Source organism: Moschus berezovskii, chromosome 15, assembly GCF_049115385.1.
Source record: "Moschus berezovskii isolate FMDL1 chromosome 15, NW_MosBer_1.0, whole genome shotgun sequence".
NCBI lineage: Eukaryota > Metazoa > Chordata > Mammalia > Artiodactyla > Moschidae > Moschus > Moschus berezovskii.
In genome coordinates this window covers 81,646,093-81,663,636 of record NC_142474.1, presented here as the reverse complement: position 1 = coordinate 81,663,636, position 17,544 = coordinate 81,646,093, and the positions used below count along the sequence as shown (strand labels likewise).

The 17,544-nt window shown below is 43.4% G+C and overlaps 1 protein-coding gene across 6 annotated transcripts in view; it reads left to right on the top strand.

The window, feature by feature from the left end:
• The window catches only part of TASP1 (taspase 1), a 257,475-nt gene that overhangs the window by 110,970 nt on the left and 128,961 nt on the right, over window positions 1-17,544 (top strand). For 5 of the 6 annotated variants that reach the window (XM_055426597.2, XM_055426587.2, XM_055426607.2 and 2 more), the window contains one exon: window positions 5,218-5,296. In XM_055426597.2, the coding sequence (XP_055282572.2) occupies window positions 5,218-5,296 (79 nt within the window). The remainder of the gene's footprint in view (window positions 1-5,217; window positions 5,297-17,544) is intronic. The other variant, XR_008686015.2, reaches the window with a different exon arrangement.

The following is a 17,544-nucleotide window of genomic DNA, read 5'->3' as shown; positions in this document are numbered from 1 at the left end:
ATTAAGCATTTCAGCTGTTTTATAGACTAACTGGTGTTTCAAGTCACCAAACCATGGTACTACTCAAGAAATCGAGGTATGAGGAAGGCCAAATTTATGTGCAACTGGCTTTTTGCGGGCTCACTTGTACATCTTCTTCACCCCCAACTCCCCGTCTCCAGTCTTTAGCACTAAATTGTGAATGAAATTTAACAATCCATTTGATCTAATAATCTTTCTGAGTATATACCAATTTAGCACATTACTTGTTGGCTTAACAAATATTTATTCAGTGAACAAACGAATTGGATGCCCCCACAGAGTCTGTTGGCTTCCCAAGTGGCGCTAGTGGTAGAGAACCTGCCTGCCAAAGCAGGCGATGCGAGAGATGCGGGTTTGATCCCTGGGTCAGGAAGGTCTCCTGGAGGAGGAAATGTCAACCCACTCTTGTATTCTTGCCTAGAGAATGCCATGGACAGAGGAGCCTGGCGGCTACAGTCCATGGGGTCTCAAGAGTTGGACACAACTGAGTGTGCAAAACAGCACAGGAGCACAGCACCGAGTCTGTTAAAGTATTAACAGTTGCATGGGGTGTGTGTGAGCTCAGTACTGGGGTCTCGTGTTGCCTCTGGAGCCCTGCTTGGCATGCTCTGTGCTTTGTATCTCAGGTTTGAAGAAGAGTCCACGTCACAGTTGGTTTGGACACGGTGGGTAGTGAGTGCTCGGAGCAGAGTGATCTGATTCATGGAGGACATCTTTGCAAAGCCCCTAGTGATGTTCTGTGACCTGCCCTTTATGGCGGACAAACCACTCGTAGTGCTATGGTGAGAAGGGGAAGGGAGGAATAATTAATTTTGTGCTACTCTTTGCCTGCCATGCAAGGGGATTTATGGGACATGATTACTCAACATGTGTAAACGCTTTGAACTCAGTATAAAAAGTCTTTGTCTGGTCATGGTATTTTTCCACATAATAAAGTCTTGTGTATTTGTCAAGTTTGGAATAGGAAAACCAAGCTTGGCATATCAGATCTGGATGCCTTGGTGGAGAAAGAGAGAGAAAAGCCAGCAGAGCTGCCTTCTTCACATTGCCATTCCCATGACTTTTTCATTGGTTTTTGTTTGTTTTGGTTAGCAAAATAGCAACAAGAGAACCAAGGATAGTTCTGGACTACGTTAGCGGGACATTACACCCAGCAATCTTGAAGCTATTCTGCTACACTGCACATGGGGTTGTCTTGGAAAAAGAAATACTGTAAAGCTTACATGTACACATTTGAAAACTGCTAAGAGAGTAAATTTTAAAAGTTCTCATCACAAGAAAACCAATTCTGTGACTGTGTATGCTGGCAGAAGTTAACAGATGTTAACTGAACATTTTGCATTCTATGCAAATATTGAATTATTAGTCTGTATACCTGAAACTAATAAAATATATGTCAGCTGTACCTCAGTTAAAAAAAACTTACATATTATTTTGTCCCACTTGAGTGGTTTATGAATGTACAGTTTGTGAGGGCTGAAAAATCAGGAAATGGTGTGAAGGAGAGGGTAAAGTTGCTTACAAGGAAAGCAGTTGCTTAATCGTGTTGTATTGCTCCGATGGAAGAGAGGCAACAAGCCTGGAAACGTGGAAGCATCATACGAGAGGTAAAGGGCTGACCTTCTTGGCAAGCAGAATAGAATGAAACAAAATACATAAGCAAACTGTCTTTGAAAAGCAAAGACTCATTTTTTTTAAAAACTAGGTATTCCTATATATATTTTAAATGCACAAAAAACTATTAAATTTTAGCATATTACACATTTTACCCTGCTCTAGATATAACAGTTCAGATGCGAAAGTGGCAATTTGAAAGAAAACTTCATTTGCTTCCGTAGCTTATAATAATTAGAATTTATAAATGTGACATGAAAAAGGAATTATTATGTTCTATTGTCCTCCAAGCCCTACCTGACCCACATGAAAACAGGTGGTTGAGTTTAGGGGTTGAGTATGGGTTTGGGATTTAGGTAAATCTTTATTCTAACCTCACCTTGCCACTTACCAGTCCCCTCACGTGGACAGGTTACTCAATGCCTTAAGTTCTGTTTTCCATAATTGTAAAATGGTGATAAATAGCTACCTCACAAAGTTCTAGAAGATTAAATGACACCGTACATTTCAGTTGCTTATCACAGTCCCTCCTAATAATGTGGCTGCTGCTGCTGCTGCTCAGTCGCTTCAGTCGTGTCCGACTCTGTGCGACCCCATAGACAGCAGCCCACCAGGCTCCCCCGTCCCTGGGATTCTCCAGGCAAGAACACTGGAGTGGGTAATAACATGGCGGTTGCTATTTATTAATTGCTGGCAGTGTGGAGCAAGTGTGTTAATTCCCATGATCCTGCAACACTGTGAAGTGCGTGCTACTATATCTTATTTTATAAAAAAGGAAACGCAGACCCAGAGAAGAGTCAATGATAATTATACTATCATCATTTGCATGACCTACTTTTGCTGCATGATAGTAGGTTTGATAACATTTTACTACTAAACAGAAGGAAGCTTTTTGTTTTTAAAGGTCTGCTTAAGTTTGTTGTGTTTTATCTAACAGAGTGGATAGGAGAGGGACGGTCTCTGATTCTTTTCTCTTACCTGTCACTGTCTCAGCCCAGCCTGTTTCAGAAAAGGAAGAAGGAAGACAGCTTTAGGTCACGAAATTGAGGAGAGGTAGAGCGACTGAGCGACTTCACTTTCACTTTTCGCTTTCACACATTGGAGAAGGAAATGACAACCCACTCCAGTGTTCTTGCCTGGAGAATCCCAGGGACGCGGGAGCCTGGTGGGCTTCCGTCTATGGGGTCGCACAGAGTCGGACACGACTGAAGTGACTTAGCAGCAGCAGCATACAGGAAATTTACTTAGAAAGGAGAACCAAGAGTAAGAATGAACTCTGTTTTCATGACCTCCACTGGGCTTCCAAGGCGTGTCCTTGTGGTCTTATTTACTACTTTTTGGGTGCAGAACTCCAGTTCAGGATAATTGTGGGAAAAGGAAAGGGGAGCGCAATGTCCAGGGTTTTCAGTGAAGGAGGGTTGGGCCCTTTCACTGAGGTCGCGTGTTCTCTGAGGCTCCGGCTGACTCAGCACCATCCTAGGTTGAATGGCTTAGCCCACAGGTTTGCGTTTTCTCCTGAGATCTGTGAGCTGAGTCACTCTGAAGGACTTGCGGTTGCCACGCCCACCCCGCTGTCTTGTTTATTTTAGAGGCGCGGTGTTCCCGAAGGCGGTAACAGGTTTTCTGCTGTCGGCCACGTCAGGGGTGTTGCATTCGCTTCTCGTCTCTGCTTTTAGAGGGGTCTTGTTAGTGACAGTGACGGGCGACAGCTGGGTCCACGAATGTGGTCAGAGCTCACCTCCCTTATTCTGGACTCAGGGTCGTTTCTCAGGGAGGGCCATTAGGGAAGTGGAGTGGGTGTGTGTGTCCCACCGTCTTGGGGAACAGTTCACAGATTCCCTGGTGGCTCACCTGGTAAAGAATCCGCCTGCATTGCAGGAGACCTGGGTTCGATCCCTGGGTTGGGAAGATCCTCTGGAGACGGGAACTGCTGCCCACTCCAGTATTCTGGTCTGGAGAATTCCATGGACTGTATAGTCCGTGGGTTCCCATAGAGTTAGACATGACTGAGCAACTTTCACTTTCACAGATTCTTTGAGAGAGAAAAGAGGAATCGGGGCTTTAGAAAAGCCAAATTTGGAGAACTCTTAGGGGGAGGTTAAGGTATTTCCAGAGAGTAGACCCAGGATTGGTGGGTAGAAGTTATGAGAAAGTGGATATTCCTTAAAGCAATGGAAGGAAGAACTGCCCACCAATGAAAAGGGTCCGAAAGGCGTATATGTTCCCACATGAAGTGGTGAAGTTCTCAGTATCAGAAGTGCCTGGACCGTTTCCTAAAAACCCCTGTTCTATGCAGAATATTGGAGCAAATTAATTCTGAAGTCCTTGTAAAAGGAATAAACCATCATAAAAAGTTGAAATCTGTCTGTTTACCATTCTCTCACAAATAAGTTCCTAGTATATAGCAGTGCTATTTTTCTGGGAGTACCTTTGTCCTTCATCAGTTCACCAAGAATACTGAATATATTGTAGGATTTTTTTTTTTAATACTGAATGTTTCAGAGTTTTTCTGTAATAGTTCTTAAGTATCTTTTTTTAAAATTCCTTTTTTCTAACCTTTGAAGTAAATTCCACATGTTGCTGTGCCAATGTTTATTTAGCCATTTCTTTACCACTAGTATTTTGTTCTTATCAAACAGGTGATCAGAAACATTTTTGACCACACCTCCTTGTATTTCTCTGCAATAACCATCTCAGGGTTTTTTGAATTCTGCTCCTAACTAAGGAATGGAATAGTTATCAATTGTGATTCCCCTTGCAAAGGCAGAGAAATCCTAGTAGATATTGAAGAGGTGAATCCAGACATTCTGGGTGGCACACTTGGAAACAAAATAGGAATGATTATCGCACACTTTTATAAAACCGCAGTAGCTTATCGTGTTCCTAGTGGTTTCAGACACATAAACTTATTCTGCCACCTCACAGAGCAATTAGGTTGAACTGGCCTTTTTGTCGCCCCTCTTTCTATCTGGCAGAATCTAGAGCAGTGGTGCGCATATACTGGGCCCTTTGGAGCATAACAGTTGGATTTCCTCTTGTTCTATCCTGAAGGAGGAGGGAAAAGGCACTAAAGCCTGAAGCAGGGTTTGCTAGAGGGTGGAAGGGGGACCACCTGAATTCCAGGCCCCTAGGGTCCTGGTTAAAAATTCTGATCCCCAGACCAGCCTCCAGACCATCAGGAATATGGCTGGGGACCCATGGATAATGCTCCCCAAGAAATCTGAGTGACACACACCTAGTTTGAGAGGGTATTTCAAGAGTCAAGACCCACACCCGACAAGCCTACAGCAGAGGGAAGATATTTTCCAGTAAGGAAGAAATTACTGTTGATAAGATTAAGACTTTTTTTTTTCTCTTTTCTGAAAATTTTAGATTAATCCTTAGCTGAAAATAGTTTTGATAGTGTTAGAACCATTGTCTGGGTAGGTCTTACTCAAACTCTGGTTATCACGCATGTGGTATACATCATTATTAGATGAGGCTTTATAAGATGGGTATGATTTCTGTCTTCTGTTGAAACTAGCAATTATGTATAATGTTCTTAAAATGCTGTATTTATATTTCTCTACCTTTCCCCCCCAGGCTGCTCTTTATGGATGTGGCTGCTGGGCTGAAAATACTGGAGCTCATAATCCCTACTCCACAGCTGTGAGTACCTCAGGTATTTGCTGCTTTCATGACCATTTTTCATTACTTCAACCTCGTAGGTCATTTACTGATTGAAAACTGTGTTTTTATGTAGACACAAAGTATGTGCTAAGATACCTCATGGACCGGAACACTGATGCTTGAAAGATCTTTGATACTTGGGAATTTTCGAGAATTGTTTCACAACATAAGTGTCACAGTGTAAATGGTTTGCTAACATTTTTAATACAACTTTGGGGTTAACTAAAATTTGATTATATTTTTAATGGATTTTTTTCCCCCAATGACTCATGATAGTGCCAAATTTGGGTCAAAATGATATAAAAGAAGCAAAGCATTTAAAAAACTAAGAAGTCATTTCTTGAGTGAAGTGTTGACATAAATCTTAGAAGGTGTATTTCAAAATGTATATCATGGCATATACTTTTGATAAAATGTAGGTCCTCTTTTTGTATTTGTATTAGAAGAGTCTTTGTCATTCAGAAATATGTGTGTGTGTGTGTGTGTGTGTCTCGGGAGAGTGGATTTGCATGGGCAGAATGGTTGTTGTCTAGCTCCAGGTTTTCATATGCTTGTGCCAGATGTACTTAAAGTTCATGATGTGGTTGATATGTGTGGTTGACATAGTAAGATTGGTTCACCCGCTTTGCCATATCATCTCTCGAGTCAGAATCCTAGGACTTTGTGCCGGATGTCCTTGGGCTTTCTCAGGAGGGTGGGTGGCTGTGGCCACCTTTCTTGCCTTTCTCTCTCTGGTTTCTTCCGCATTGTTTTCTGCTCCAGCATACTGACCAGCCACCCGGTCCAGTCGCCCTCCTCTCTTGCTTGCTCCTACCTCTCTGGGGTCTCTGCCTCTGGTGTAGGTCCTGGACCTCTCTTGGTTTGTCCTGCTCCCTTGGCCTGCTCCGTCTTCTTCCCACTGCTAGTGGCCCCGGGCGTGGGCCTCTGCCAGCCTTGCCGCATCTCACGATGGGCTTCCTCTCTGTGACCTGGTGCTGCCTCAGGGGTTATGTCCTAGAGTGCTGGCTTCCATGTCTGTCCCCACTCTGGACTTCACGCTTGAAGCCCACCTTAGTCCTTTCTGCCTTCCTGTTGGACACATCCCTGTGGGTGTCACAGACGCACATGAGGTTCAGCAGCACAAATAAACACCTTTTTTCCTTATTCCCGCACTGTGGCCACCTTTCTCCTGTATTCTTTTGTCTCTTTTATTGCCATCACTATTTCGGGTTTCCCTGGTGGCTCAGCTGGTAACGAATCCACCTGCAATGTGGGAGACCTGGGTTCGATCCCTCAGTTGGGAAGATCCCCTGGAGAATAGAATGGCTACCCACTCCAGTATTCTGGCCTGGAGAATTCCATGGACTGTATAGTTTACAGGGTCTCAAAGAGTCAGATGGGACTGAGTGACTTTCACTTTCCGTAACCTATTTAGTCAGACTTGAATTCTTGGTACCATTCTCAAACTTGTATCTTCTTTCCATTGCTTCTGACCTGACCCTGTTAGTTCAGACCCCTAAACTTCCCACCTGTTGTAGCAGCTTCGTGACCTTAATCCTTTTCTTGCATTGGTGGAAATATTTGATTCTGAGCCAATCAGGTGAAGTCCAAACACACATTAATGTTGAATCTAAATCATACTAATATAGTAGACCAAAAATTGTTTTCTAATTTGAAGAGATGAGCACAAGGTAATAATATGAGTTAATTTTAAATTTAATATTGCTGGCACATGAAAATCTTTATACATAATACTTATGAATTAGTATGACATAATTAATGCATAATTATGCATAATTAAGTATGTCCCATGTCTATGGAAAATTGTAGTGTTTGAATAAATTAAAGTCTAAAACAGGTGATTCATTGTTTCATTTTCATTTTCCTAAAGAAGTATCAGTTGGTATCATGTATCAGTTCAGTTCAGTTCAGTCGCTCAGTCGTGTCCGACTCTTTGAGACCCCATGAATCACAGCACACCAGGCCTTCCTGTCCATCACCAACTCCCTGAGTTCACCCAAACTCATGTCCGTTGAGTCAGTGATGCCATCCAGCCATCTCATTCTCTGTCATCCCCATCTCCTCCCACCCCCAATCTTTCCCAGCATCAGACTCTTTTCCAGTGAGTCAACTCATCGCATGAGGTGGCCAAAGTATTGCAGTTTCAGCTTTAGCATCAGTCCTTCCAATGAACACCCAGGACTGATCTCCTTTAGAATGGACTGGTTGGATCTCCTTGCAGTCCAAGGGACTCTCAAGCGTCTTCTCCAACACCACAGTTCAAAAGCATCAATTCTTCAGCGATCAGCTTTCTTCACAGTCCAACTCTCACATCCATACATGACCACTCATGTATGGTGTTGACTTTTTCAGTCATTATGTGGTTCACCAAGTTGGTTTGTTGCTTTTTAAATGTTACTCTTATGTCTGAATGTCTGAATGTTCAGTTCAGTTCAGTCGCTCAGTCGTGTCTGACTCTTGGAGACCTGAATTCTACTTTAAACTGGAATTCTGAGAGCCTACTTGACTGTATCACTTTGGAAAAGAAATTCAGTCTCCTTGGGGTTGTCCATCTCCCTTCATTTTTGAATTTGTGATGTGAAAGTTGGAATAGGAGTGCACTTTATGGTTTGATTCTATGAAGTAGAATGCAGCAGGGTGGTAAGCTTAAATTGTAAAAATAAGGCCTTTCACCGTTCCCCTTGCATATTTCCTTCTTTGCCCGTCTCATATCCACTGAAGATAGTTTTATATGATTAAAGATAACTTTAGGTTTCTAGTCTAAGATATCTAGTGCAGCTGTTTAGCTTTGATGCCCAGCCTATCATGTTATAGCCTTCTTAAGTTTAAGGACTAAGATCTTAATAACCCAGATAACCATGGTAGTGTGGTTATTCATCTAGAGCCAGATATCCTGGAATGTGAAGTCAAGTGGGCCTTAGGAAGCATCACTATTAACAAAGCTAGTGGATATAATAGAATTCCCACTGAGCTATCTCAAATTCTGAAAGATGATGCTGTTAAAGTGCCACACTCAACATGCTAACAAATTTGGAAAACTCAGCAGTGGCATAGGACTGGAAAAGGTCAGTTTTCATTTCAATCCCAAAGAACAGCAACGCCAAAGAATGTTCAAACTACCACACAACTGCACTCATTTCATATGCTAGCAAAGTAATGCTCAAAATTCTCCAAGCCAGGCTTCAACAGTATGTGAACTAAATATTTCCAGATGTTCAAGGTGAATTTAGGAAAGGCAGAGGAACCAGAGATCAAATTGCCAACATCTGTTGAATCATCAAAAAAGCAAGAGAGTACCAGAAACACATCTTCTTCTGCTTCATTGACTACATTAAAGCCTTTGACTGTGTTGATCACAGCAAACTATGGAAAATTCTTCAAGAGATGGGAATACCAGACCACCTGACCTGCCTCCTGAGAAACCTATGTGTAGGTCAAGAAGCAACAGGTAGAACCAGACATGGAACAATGGGCTGGTTCCAAATTGGGAAAGGAGTAAGTCAGACTGTATATTGTCACTCTACTTATTTAATTTCTGTGCAGAATACATCATGTGAAATGCCAGGTGTTGAAGCACACGCTGGAATCAAGATTGCCAGAAGAAATATCAATACCCTCAGATATGCAGATGACACAACCCTTAAGGCAGAAAATGAAGAGGAACTAAAGAGCCTCTTGATGAAAGTGAAAGAGGAGAGTGAAAAAGCTGGCTTAAAACTCAACATTCAAAAAATAAAGATCATGGCATTTAGTCCCGTAACTTCTTGGCAAATAGGTGGGGAAACAGTGGAAACAGTGACAGACCTTATTTTATGGGGCTCCAAAATCACTGCAGATGGTGACTGCAGCCATGAAATTGAAAGACACTTGCTCCTTGGAAGAAAAGCTATGATAAACCTAGACAGCATATTAGAAAACAGAGACATTACTTTGCTGACAAAGGTCTGTTTAGTCAAAGCTATGGTTTTTTCCAGTAATCATTTATGGATGTGAGAGTTAGACCATAAAGAAAGCTGAACACCGAAGAATTGATGCTTTTGAACTATGGTGTTGAAGAAGACTCTTGAGAGTCTCTTGGACTGCAAGGAGATCAAACCAGTCAGTCCTAAAGGAAATCAGTCCTGAATATTCATTGGAAGGACTGATGCTGAAGTTGAAGCTCCAGTACTTTGGCCACTTGATGCGAACAGCTGACTCATTAGAAAAGACCCTGATGCTGGGAAAGATTGAGGGCAGGAGGAAAAGGGGACGACTGCGGATGAGATGGTTGAATGGCATCACGGACTCAATGAACATGAGTTTGAGCAAGCTCCAGGGAATGGTGAAGGACAGGGAAGCCTGGAGTGCTGCAGTCAGTGGGGTCACAAAGAGTCAGACACGACTGAGGGACTGAACAACAGCAAGTCATCAGCCAACAGAACATGAGGATAGTAGAGCAAGTCTCCAGTTCTTTCCATTTGTGATTGCTTCACTCTTGTTTCTCCTGGGGCTGTTGCTATGAGGTTGACAATGGAAACACATGGCAGAGTTGGGTGAGTAAGTCAGAAGAAAAATGGAACACAGAAGTTTGCAATTTTTTGGTCAAAAATAAAAAAAGGACATATGTCTTAGGCCGTTGCAGAAAATCCAGAGACCTGGCCTACGTTTTAGTTTTATAGTTCTTGGTAGATGATTATTGAAAGACAGAGGGAAGATAGCTAGTTATGGTCAAGGTAGGATTCTCCTAAGGCCAGACAGGTGATGTGGTTATTAGCCTGAGGGATAAACTCCAGCATCTTGTGGGGAAGAAGTTAGAGGGCAGGAGCTCACCTTGCAAACTCTGACTAATGTTCTGGCATCTTGGAAATTTGCTGAGCTCTAGAGGGAGCAAAGGAAATATATAGGTTCTTGTTCAGATTCTTGATTCACTGGCTGAGACATCCTAGCAAGTAGTTATTTATACAACATGAACAGTATTATCTTAATATGCATGAGGATTTAATGAGCTGACCTCATGAGCTGACCTAGGAAAAAAAAATTAGGGTTAGGGTTAGAACCATTCATCTAGAACTTATTCATCTTTAATAACTGAAACCTTGTGAATTTTGAATGGCAACTCTCCATTTTCTTCTTTCCTAAACTCTGGCGGTCACTGTTTTACTCTCTGCTTCTATGAGTCTGACTATTTTAGGTACCTTATTTAAGGGAATCATGCAATGTCTGTCCTTCTGTGATTGGCTTATTTCACTGAGCATAATGTCTTCTGGGTTCATCAGTGTTATCATGTGTGGCAGGATTTCCTTCTTTTTAAAGGCTGAATGATATTCTTATATGAATATACCACATTTTCTTTACTTGCTCATTTGTCCAAGGATGTTTAGGTTGTTTACACATCTTGGCTGTTGTGAATAATGATGCAGCTAATGTGGGAGTGCAGATACCTCTTTGAGATCTTGATTTCAATTCTTTTGGATAAATACCCAGAAGTGGAATTGCTGGATCATGTGATAGTCCCATTTAGTTTTTTGAGGAATCTCCATACTGTTTTTTATAGCAGCTGAACTGTTTTACGTTCCTACCTCCTATATATGAGAGTTCGCATATCTCTGCATCCTCACCAACGTTTGTCTCTTGTCTTTTTGATAATATCCATTTAACAAGTGTGAGGTGATATCTTGTGGTTTTCTGTTGCACTTCCCAGATGATTAGTGATGTTGAACACCTTTTCATGTACCTATTGACCATTTCTGTGTCTTTGGAGAAATGTCAAAGTCCTTTGCCCATGTTTTAATATTGATCTTGTTTTTTCTTTTCTTCCTGCTATTGAGTTGTAAGAGTTTCTTGTCTATTTGGGATATTGATACCTTATCAGTTATGTGGTTTGTATTTCCTCCCATTCCACAAGTGTCCTCTTCATACTGTTGCTTATTGCCTTAGCTGTGTTGAAGCTTTTTAGGTTGACGTAGACCTCCTTGTCTATCTTTGCTTTTGTTGCCTGAACATTTACCATAATATCCTAGAACAAAATATACCCATGTAAGACACTTACACTATAGGGGGAAAAGACTGCCAGTTATATTATGACACACGGCTTTGTCATCACTTAACACATGGCTGTTACTTTGCAAGTATTGAATTGGGGATATTGTCCCAACAAGAAATATTTGCTTCCCTGGTAACAAGGCTGTGCTTCTTTGCCACTTCCATGCATTCCTCTGTATGTAATCACTTTTTGTTTGAATTCTGTATTGGACTGTAATCCTTTTGAAGACATTGAAAATGGCAGTTAAACTCAACACTTGGAGTTCCAACATGGAATGCAACTCAGCAGAAGGGTCAGCAAGGGTTAGCAGATGGGAGCAGCTGACCTCCAGAGGCAGAGCTGGCTGTGTCCCAGCTGCTGCCTGCAGCGAAGCCGTGGGAAGATGCTGTCAACTGCAGTGTACCTCCTGATTTCTGAAAATTTAAAATGTGATAAAAGAGTGTGCCCTTCTTTTATTCTCAGCATTTTTTTTTTTTTGTATGTGTGTGAAAATAAATAGTTTGAAGCTTTTTTTAAGCAGTGGCATAAGCTCTTGAGAACAGGCGCTCTGTGAGTATAGTTGTCTTTCCTGAGTGCCTGGCATAGGGCTTTGCACTTAGTAAATGCTTCGTAGACAAAATTTAAAAAAATGTGTGTGTATGGGCAACAATATTATAATCATAAGCCTTGTTAAGAGACTGGAACGTAATTGTGCCAGCCATTAAAAAGAAAGGATAGTTATGTAATGTGGTAGAGGTGCTAATTATTGCATGATGGCAATCATATTACAGGAAATAAATGTATGAAATTAACATGTTGTACACCTTAAATTTATACAATCTTACATGTCAAGTATATTTCATTGAAAAAGAGAGAAATGTGTATGGGATACTTCCCTCTCGTAGAAGGATTCTAAGATTATCCACCATGAAATTTCCTTAAATAGCATTTTAAAATTTGATCTAATTTGCCAGAATTGGATTCACACATAATTTTTCAGTAACACATCAGATGTGTAATATAAGATACATCTGTGATCTTTCTCTGGCTATGGAAAGGAAGAGCAGATTGAGGATTAGAAGATCAGAAGGAAGGAAAAAGCAAGAGATTAAGTTTATGCTCTGGCTGACCTTAACATTGGTCTCTGTTACTTGTCTGTGCCGTCTGGTTTTTTTCTTAAAGAGAAATAGCAAGTCCGGGGGTTTTGTGTCAGCTGACTAGCGATCAGGAGACAGTGGCTGCAGTCTCCCTTTTCTGGTGTTCTGTCATGAAGAATGGTCTGCTACCTGAGAGGAACCCTGGTGATTTCTGACTTTCTGGGTTCTTCGATTTTCCTGGTCTTAGCTGTTTCAGAAATCAGAGGGTGGTGAGGGTGTGGCCCTGGCTTGTTAGTAGGTTCAAAGATGGATGGGATTAAAAAATGTGAAGAATGAGACCAGATTGCTGCTTTGATACTGAGCCTTCCTCTGCAAGGGTGGGGAAGTGTGTTAGTATGTCACCCCTTCTCGACTCTTTCTCCTAACCAGCAGCCGCAGGTCTGTCTCTGACCCTTTGTGGGAGATTTCCTGTGCGTCTGTGCTTCCCAGATGCATTTGTCAGGAGGGCATAGGGCTGGCTTCCCTCTGAGAGTGGAGTCCCAAGAGCCTCACTGCTGAGACATCTACATGTGTCCTGGAGTTTGTAGTTTCTGGGGCCCAGGAGGGATGGGGAGTCAGGCAGGAGTCCATGCTTCTGTTTCCTTCTCAGGAGTATCTGTTATTTCTCTTTAGTGCTCTGTCTGTCACAAGCAATTTTGGTGGCTCAGTCTCTTGATTATCATGAATAAAAGCCCTGTTCTACTCTGGACCCTGGGTGCAGGTCACCTAGGGGTCCAGCCTCCTGTCCAACTCTTTTCCCTATTTTGTAGCAGCCTTTCAAGGTGAATCTTCGAGGAGTTGCCTGTATTTCATGTCTATTATTTTACTTGATCTTTTCCACTCATTGAAATTTTTTTTTGTCAATATTTATTTATTTATTTTTGATTGTGCTGAGTCTTCACTGCTGAGCAGGCTTTTCTTTAGTTGCAGTAAACGAGGGCTCCTCTCTGGTTGCGGCATGCAGGCTTCTCATTGCGGTGGCTTCTCTTGCTGCGGAGCACAGGCTCAATAGTTGTGGCTCACAGGCTTAGTTGCTGCATGGCATGTGGGATCCTCTTGGATCAGGGATGGAACCCGCGTCTCCTGAGTTGGCAGGTGAATTCTCCACCACTGAGCCTGCAGGAAAGTCCACTCATTGACTCTTGTATCCACTTTAGTCGGGCCTCTTCCTCCCTTCTACCAGTCTGCTCTTGTCAAGATTTTCAGTCACCTCCAAAGCCCAGTGGTCATCCGTTAGTCCTGTAAGCAGTGTGTGACACAGTTGCTTGAATGACTCGCTCCCTGGCAAATCCTATTTTTGATAGACTTCCAGAGCATCCAACACAAACGGTTTTCTTCCCACCTCACTGGCTGCTATTCTCCACCTCCTTTGTTACTGTTTCTCATCTCCCTGGCCTCTCAGTGCCCTGAGGCCTAGCCCTCTACCTTTTCTGTGTCTTTGAATACTCGCTGCCTCGGTATTCTCATCCAGTCCAATGGCTAAGTACCATATATATGCTGACTCCCACCTTAATATCTCTACCTTGGGCCTCTTCCCAGAACTTGATTTTTTAACTGCTTCTCAAAGCCCTCACCTGTGTGTGTAAATAGGCAACTCAGTTCAGTTCAGTTCAGTTGCTCAGTCTTGTCCAACTCTTTGCGACCCCATGAACCGCAGCACGCCAGGCCTCCCTGTCCATCACCAACTCCCGGAGTTCACCCAAACTCATGTGCATTGAGTCGGTGATGCCATCCAGCCATCACATCCTCTGTCTTCCCTTTCTCCTCCTGCCTTCAGTCTTTCCCAGCATCAGGGTCTTTTCCAGTGAGTCAGCTCTTCACATCAGGTGGCCAAAGTATTGGAGCTTTAGCTTCAGCATCGGTCCTCCCAATGAATAGTGCATCCAACTATGAGCTCTTGATGTTGCCCTTCCCTCCCGCACCTGCTTCTCCACACAGCAAAGTGCACCTGAAACCTCCCATTATCTGAGGCCAAAATCTTGGAGTCATGTCTGACCCTTTCTTCTTTTACCTCACCACGTCCACTCCAGCAACAAACCCTGTCTCCTCCCCTCTCTGAGTGTATGTAAAGTCCAACCACTCCATCACACCCTGGCTGCCATCAGCAGTTTCGGGTGCTGTCATCTCTGATCTGGGTTGTTGCAGGAGTGCCCAGATGATCCCTTGTTTTCTGCTCCTTTTCCCCTTTATTCAGTTCTCAGCAACTCCTCAAGCAGTTGATGTTTAAACCTAACTCAAATCGCGTGTCATTCCTCCTCTTGAACTGGCCAGCATGTCCCATCTTAGAGAAAGGCCACAGCCTTTACTCAGGGCTGATGAGGTGCTGCCAACCTTCCCCTCAGGCTGCAGCTCTGGCTTTTCCTGTCTGCTCACTCAGCTGCTTCCCTGTGCTCAGACTTGCCAGGGAAGTCCCACTGGGGGGACACTCCCACTCAGGGCCTCTCTGCCTGCATCCTTCCTTTCCCTTTAACTCTCTACCCTGAGTGTCTTGGGCTTCCCAGGTGGCGCTACTGATAAAGAGCCTACCTGCCAATGCAGGAGACGTAAGAGATGTGGGTTTTCTCCTACACTGTTGGTGGGAATGCAGACTAGTAAGGCCACTATGAAGAAGAGTGTGGAGCTTCCTTAAAAAACTGGAAGTAGAACTGCCATCAGAGAAGGCAATGGCAAGCCACTCCAGTACTCTTGCCTAGAAAATCCCATGGATGGAGGAGCCTGGTAGGTTGTAGTCCGTGGGGTCGCTAAGGGTTGGACACGACTGAGCGACTTCACTTTCACTTTTCACTTTTACACATTGGAGAAGGAAATGGCAACCCACTCCAGTGTTCTTGCCTGGAGAATCCCAGGGAGGGGGGAGCCTGGTGGGCTTCTGTCTATGGGGTCACACAGAGTCGGACACGACGGAAGTGACGCAGCAGCAGCAGCATCAGAACTGCCATATGAGCCAGCAATCCCACTACTGGGCATGCACAGTGAGGAAACCAGAATTGAAAGAGACACATGTACCCCAGTGTTCATCACAGCACTCTTTATAATAGCCAGGACATGGAAACAACCTAGATGTCCATTGGCAGATGAATGGATAAGAGAGCTGTGGTACATATACACAATGGAATAGTACTCAAGTATTAAAAAGAACACGTTTGAATCAGTTCTAATGAGGAGATGAAACTGGAGCCTATTATACAGAGTGAAGTAAGTCAGAAAAACACCAATATAGTATACTAATGCATATATATGGAATTTAGAAAGATGGTAACAACGAACCTATATGCAAGACAGCTAAAGAGACACAAAGAACAGACTTTTGGACTCTGTAGGAGAAGGGGAGGGTGGGATGATTTGAGAGAATAGCATTGAAACGTGTATATTACCATGTGTGAAACAGATCGCCAATCCAAGTTTGATGCATGAAACAGGGCACTCAAAGCCAGTGCACTGGGATGACCCAGAGGGATGGGATGGGGAGGGAGGTGGGAGGGGATTCAGGACACATGTACACCCGTGGCTGATTCATGTCAGTGTATGGCAAAAACCACCACAATATTGTAATTAGCCTCCAATTAAAATAAATTAATTTTTCAAAAAGTGCAATGCACACACACACAGAGATGTGGCTTTTGACAGGAGAACCTGGCAGGCTCATAGAGAGTCAGACACAGCTGAAGCAACGTAGTTCTCATGCATGCACCTGAGTATCTGCACCCCTGCCGCCACCTCATCAGCTCTTGATTCAGACGATTCACCTCTCACGGAGCTCTTCCTCAACCACCCCATTTTAAACATGTAAATCTTCCCTCAGTAACATCCCCCAGCCCCCTCCCATAGTTTATTTTTTCCCATAAAATGTATCAGGTCTCACGTGTCTTTTGGGTCTTCATGTTATCTTTGTAGTCTTCTCCTCTCTGCTATATGAAACTCCGTGAAGGTAGGGATTTTCCTCAGCTTTGTTCCCTAATGTCTGAATGGCACTCATCCGACAGAGTCTCTGATGCTTTTTGAATGAATTGATATGAACAAACAGATATACTGGGGTGTGTCTTAGCTCAGACTGCTATAACCAAATACCATAGGCTGCGTGGCTTAAACATTTATTTCTCCAAGTTCTGGAGTCTAGGAAGTCCAAGATCGTGGTGTCAGCAGATTTGGGTCCTTCTGGCTTGCTGCTGGCCAGTTTTTCACTGTGTCATCACATGGTGAAGATGGAGGAAGGGCAGAGGGAAGAGGAGAGGAGGGAAAGAGAGAGGGTGAAGAATGGACACAAGTGAGCTACCGTCTCTCTTCCTCTTCCTACCGGGACACTGATCCCATCCTGGGGGGCCCCCCTCATGACCTCATAAAACCCTAGGTACCTCCCCAAAGGCACCACCATCACCTTGGGGTTAGGGCTTCAACATCACCTTTCTGGAGGCACAACAGGTGGGCTGGGTTAGGTCATGCCCAGCTGAGTCAGGGCTGACAGGAGGTGAGTGCAGAGTTGAGAGCAGTGTGTTGTGATGAGAACAGAAGATCCCTGAAGAAGAGGGGTGAGTGTAAGGTGTGTGGGTCTTAACCTGGGGTCTTACTGTGTGCGCTCTGGATGGTCTTGACTAAGTATTGAAGTTTTCTTTTGTATGAAGAGGGGGACCCTTTGAAGAGGGAGATGCTCATTCTTTTGGAAAAGAGGTAAAGACAGAACTTTTATCTTTGAGGTTGCTCTGGGATGATGAGCGATGTTTCAGACAGAGAGAGGCAAGAGTGGCCAAGGGGCTAGTTCTTCTGGGTGGGGTCCAGGCTCTTCAGCCTACTCTAGCTCCTTTATCTGCTTTGCTAGGCAGTGCGATTTCTCACTTATGTGGCTGACAGTGTGGCTTCTTGGAAGCTTCTTGTCTGTATGAAACAAATTTTCATAATCTTTTATTATGAAAGCATAATAAAAAATTAAAAAGCAGAGATATTACTTTGCTGACAGAGGTCCATTAGTCATGTATGGATGTAAAAGTTGGACCATAAAGAAAGCTGAGTGCTGAAGAATTGATGCTTTTGAACTGTGGTGTTGGAGAAGACTCTTGAGAGTCCCTTGGACTGCAAGGAGATCCAACCAGTCCATCCTAAAGGAAATCA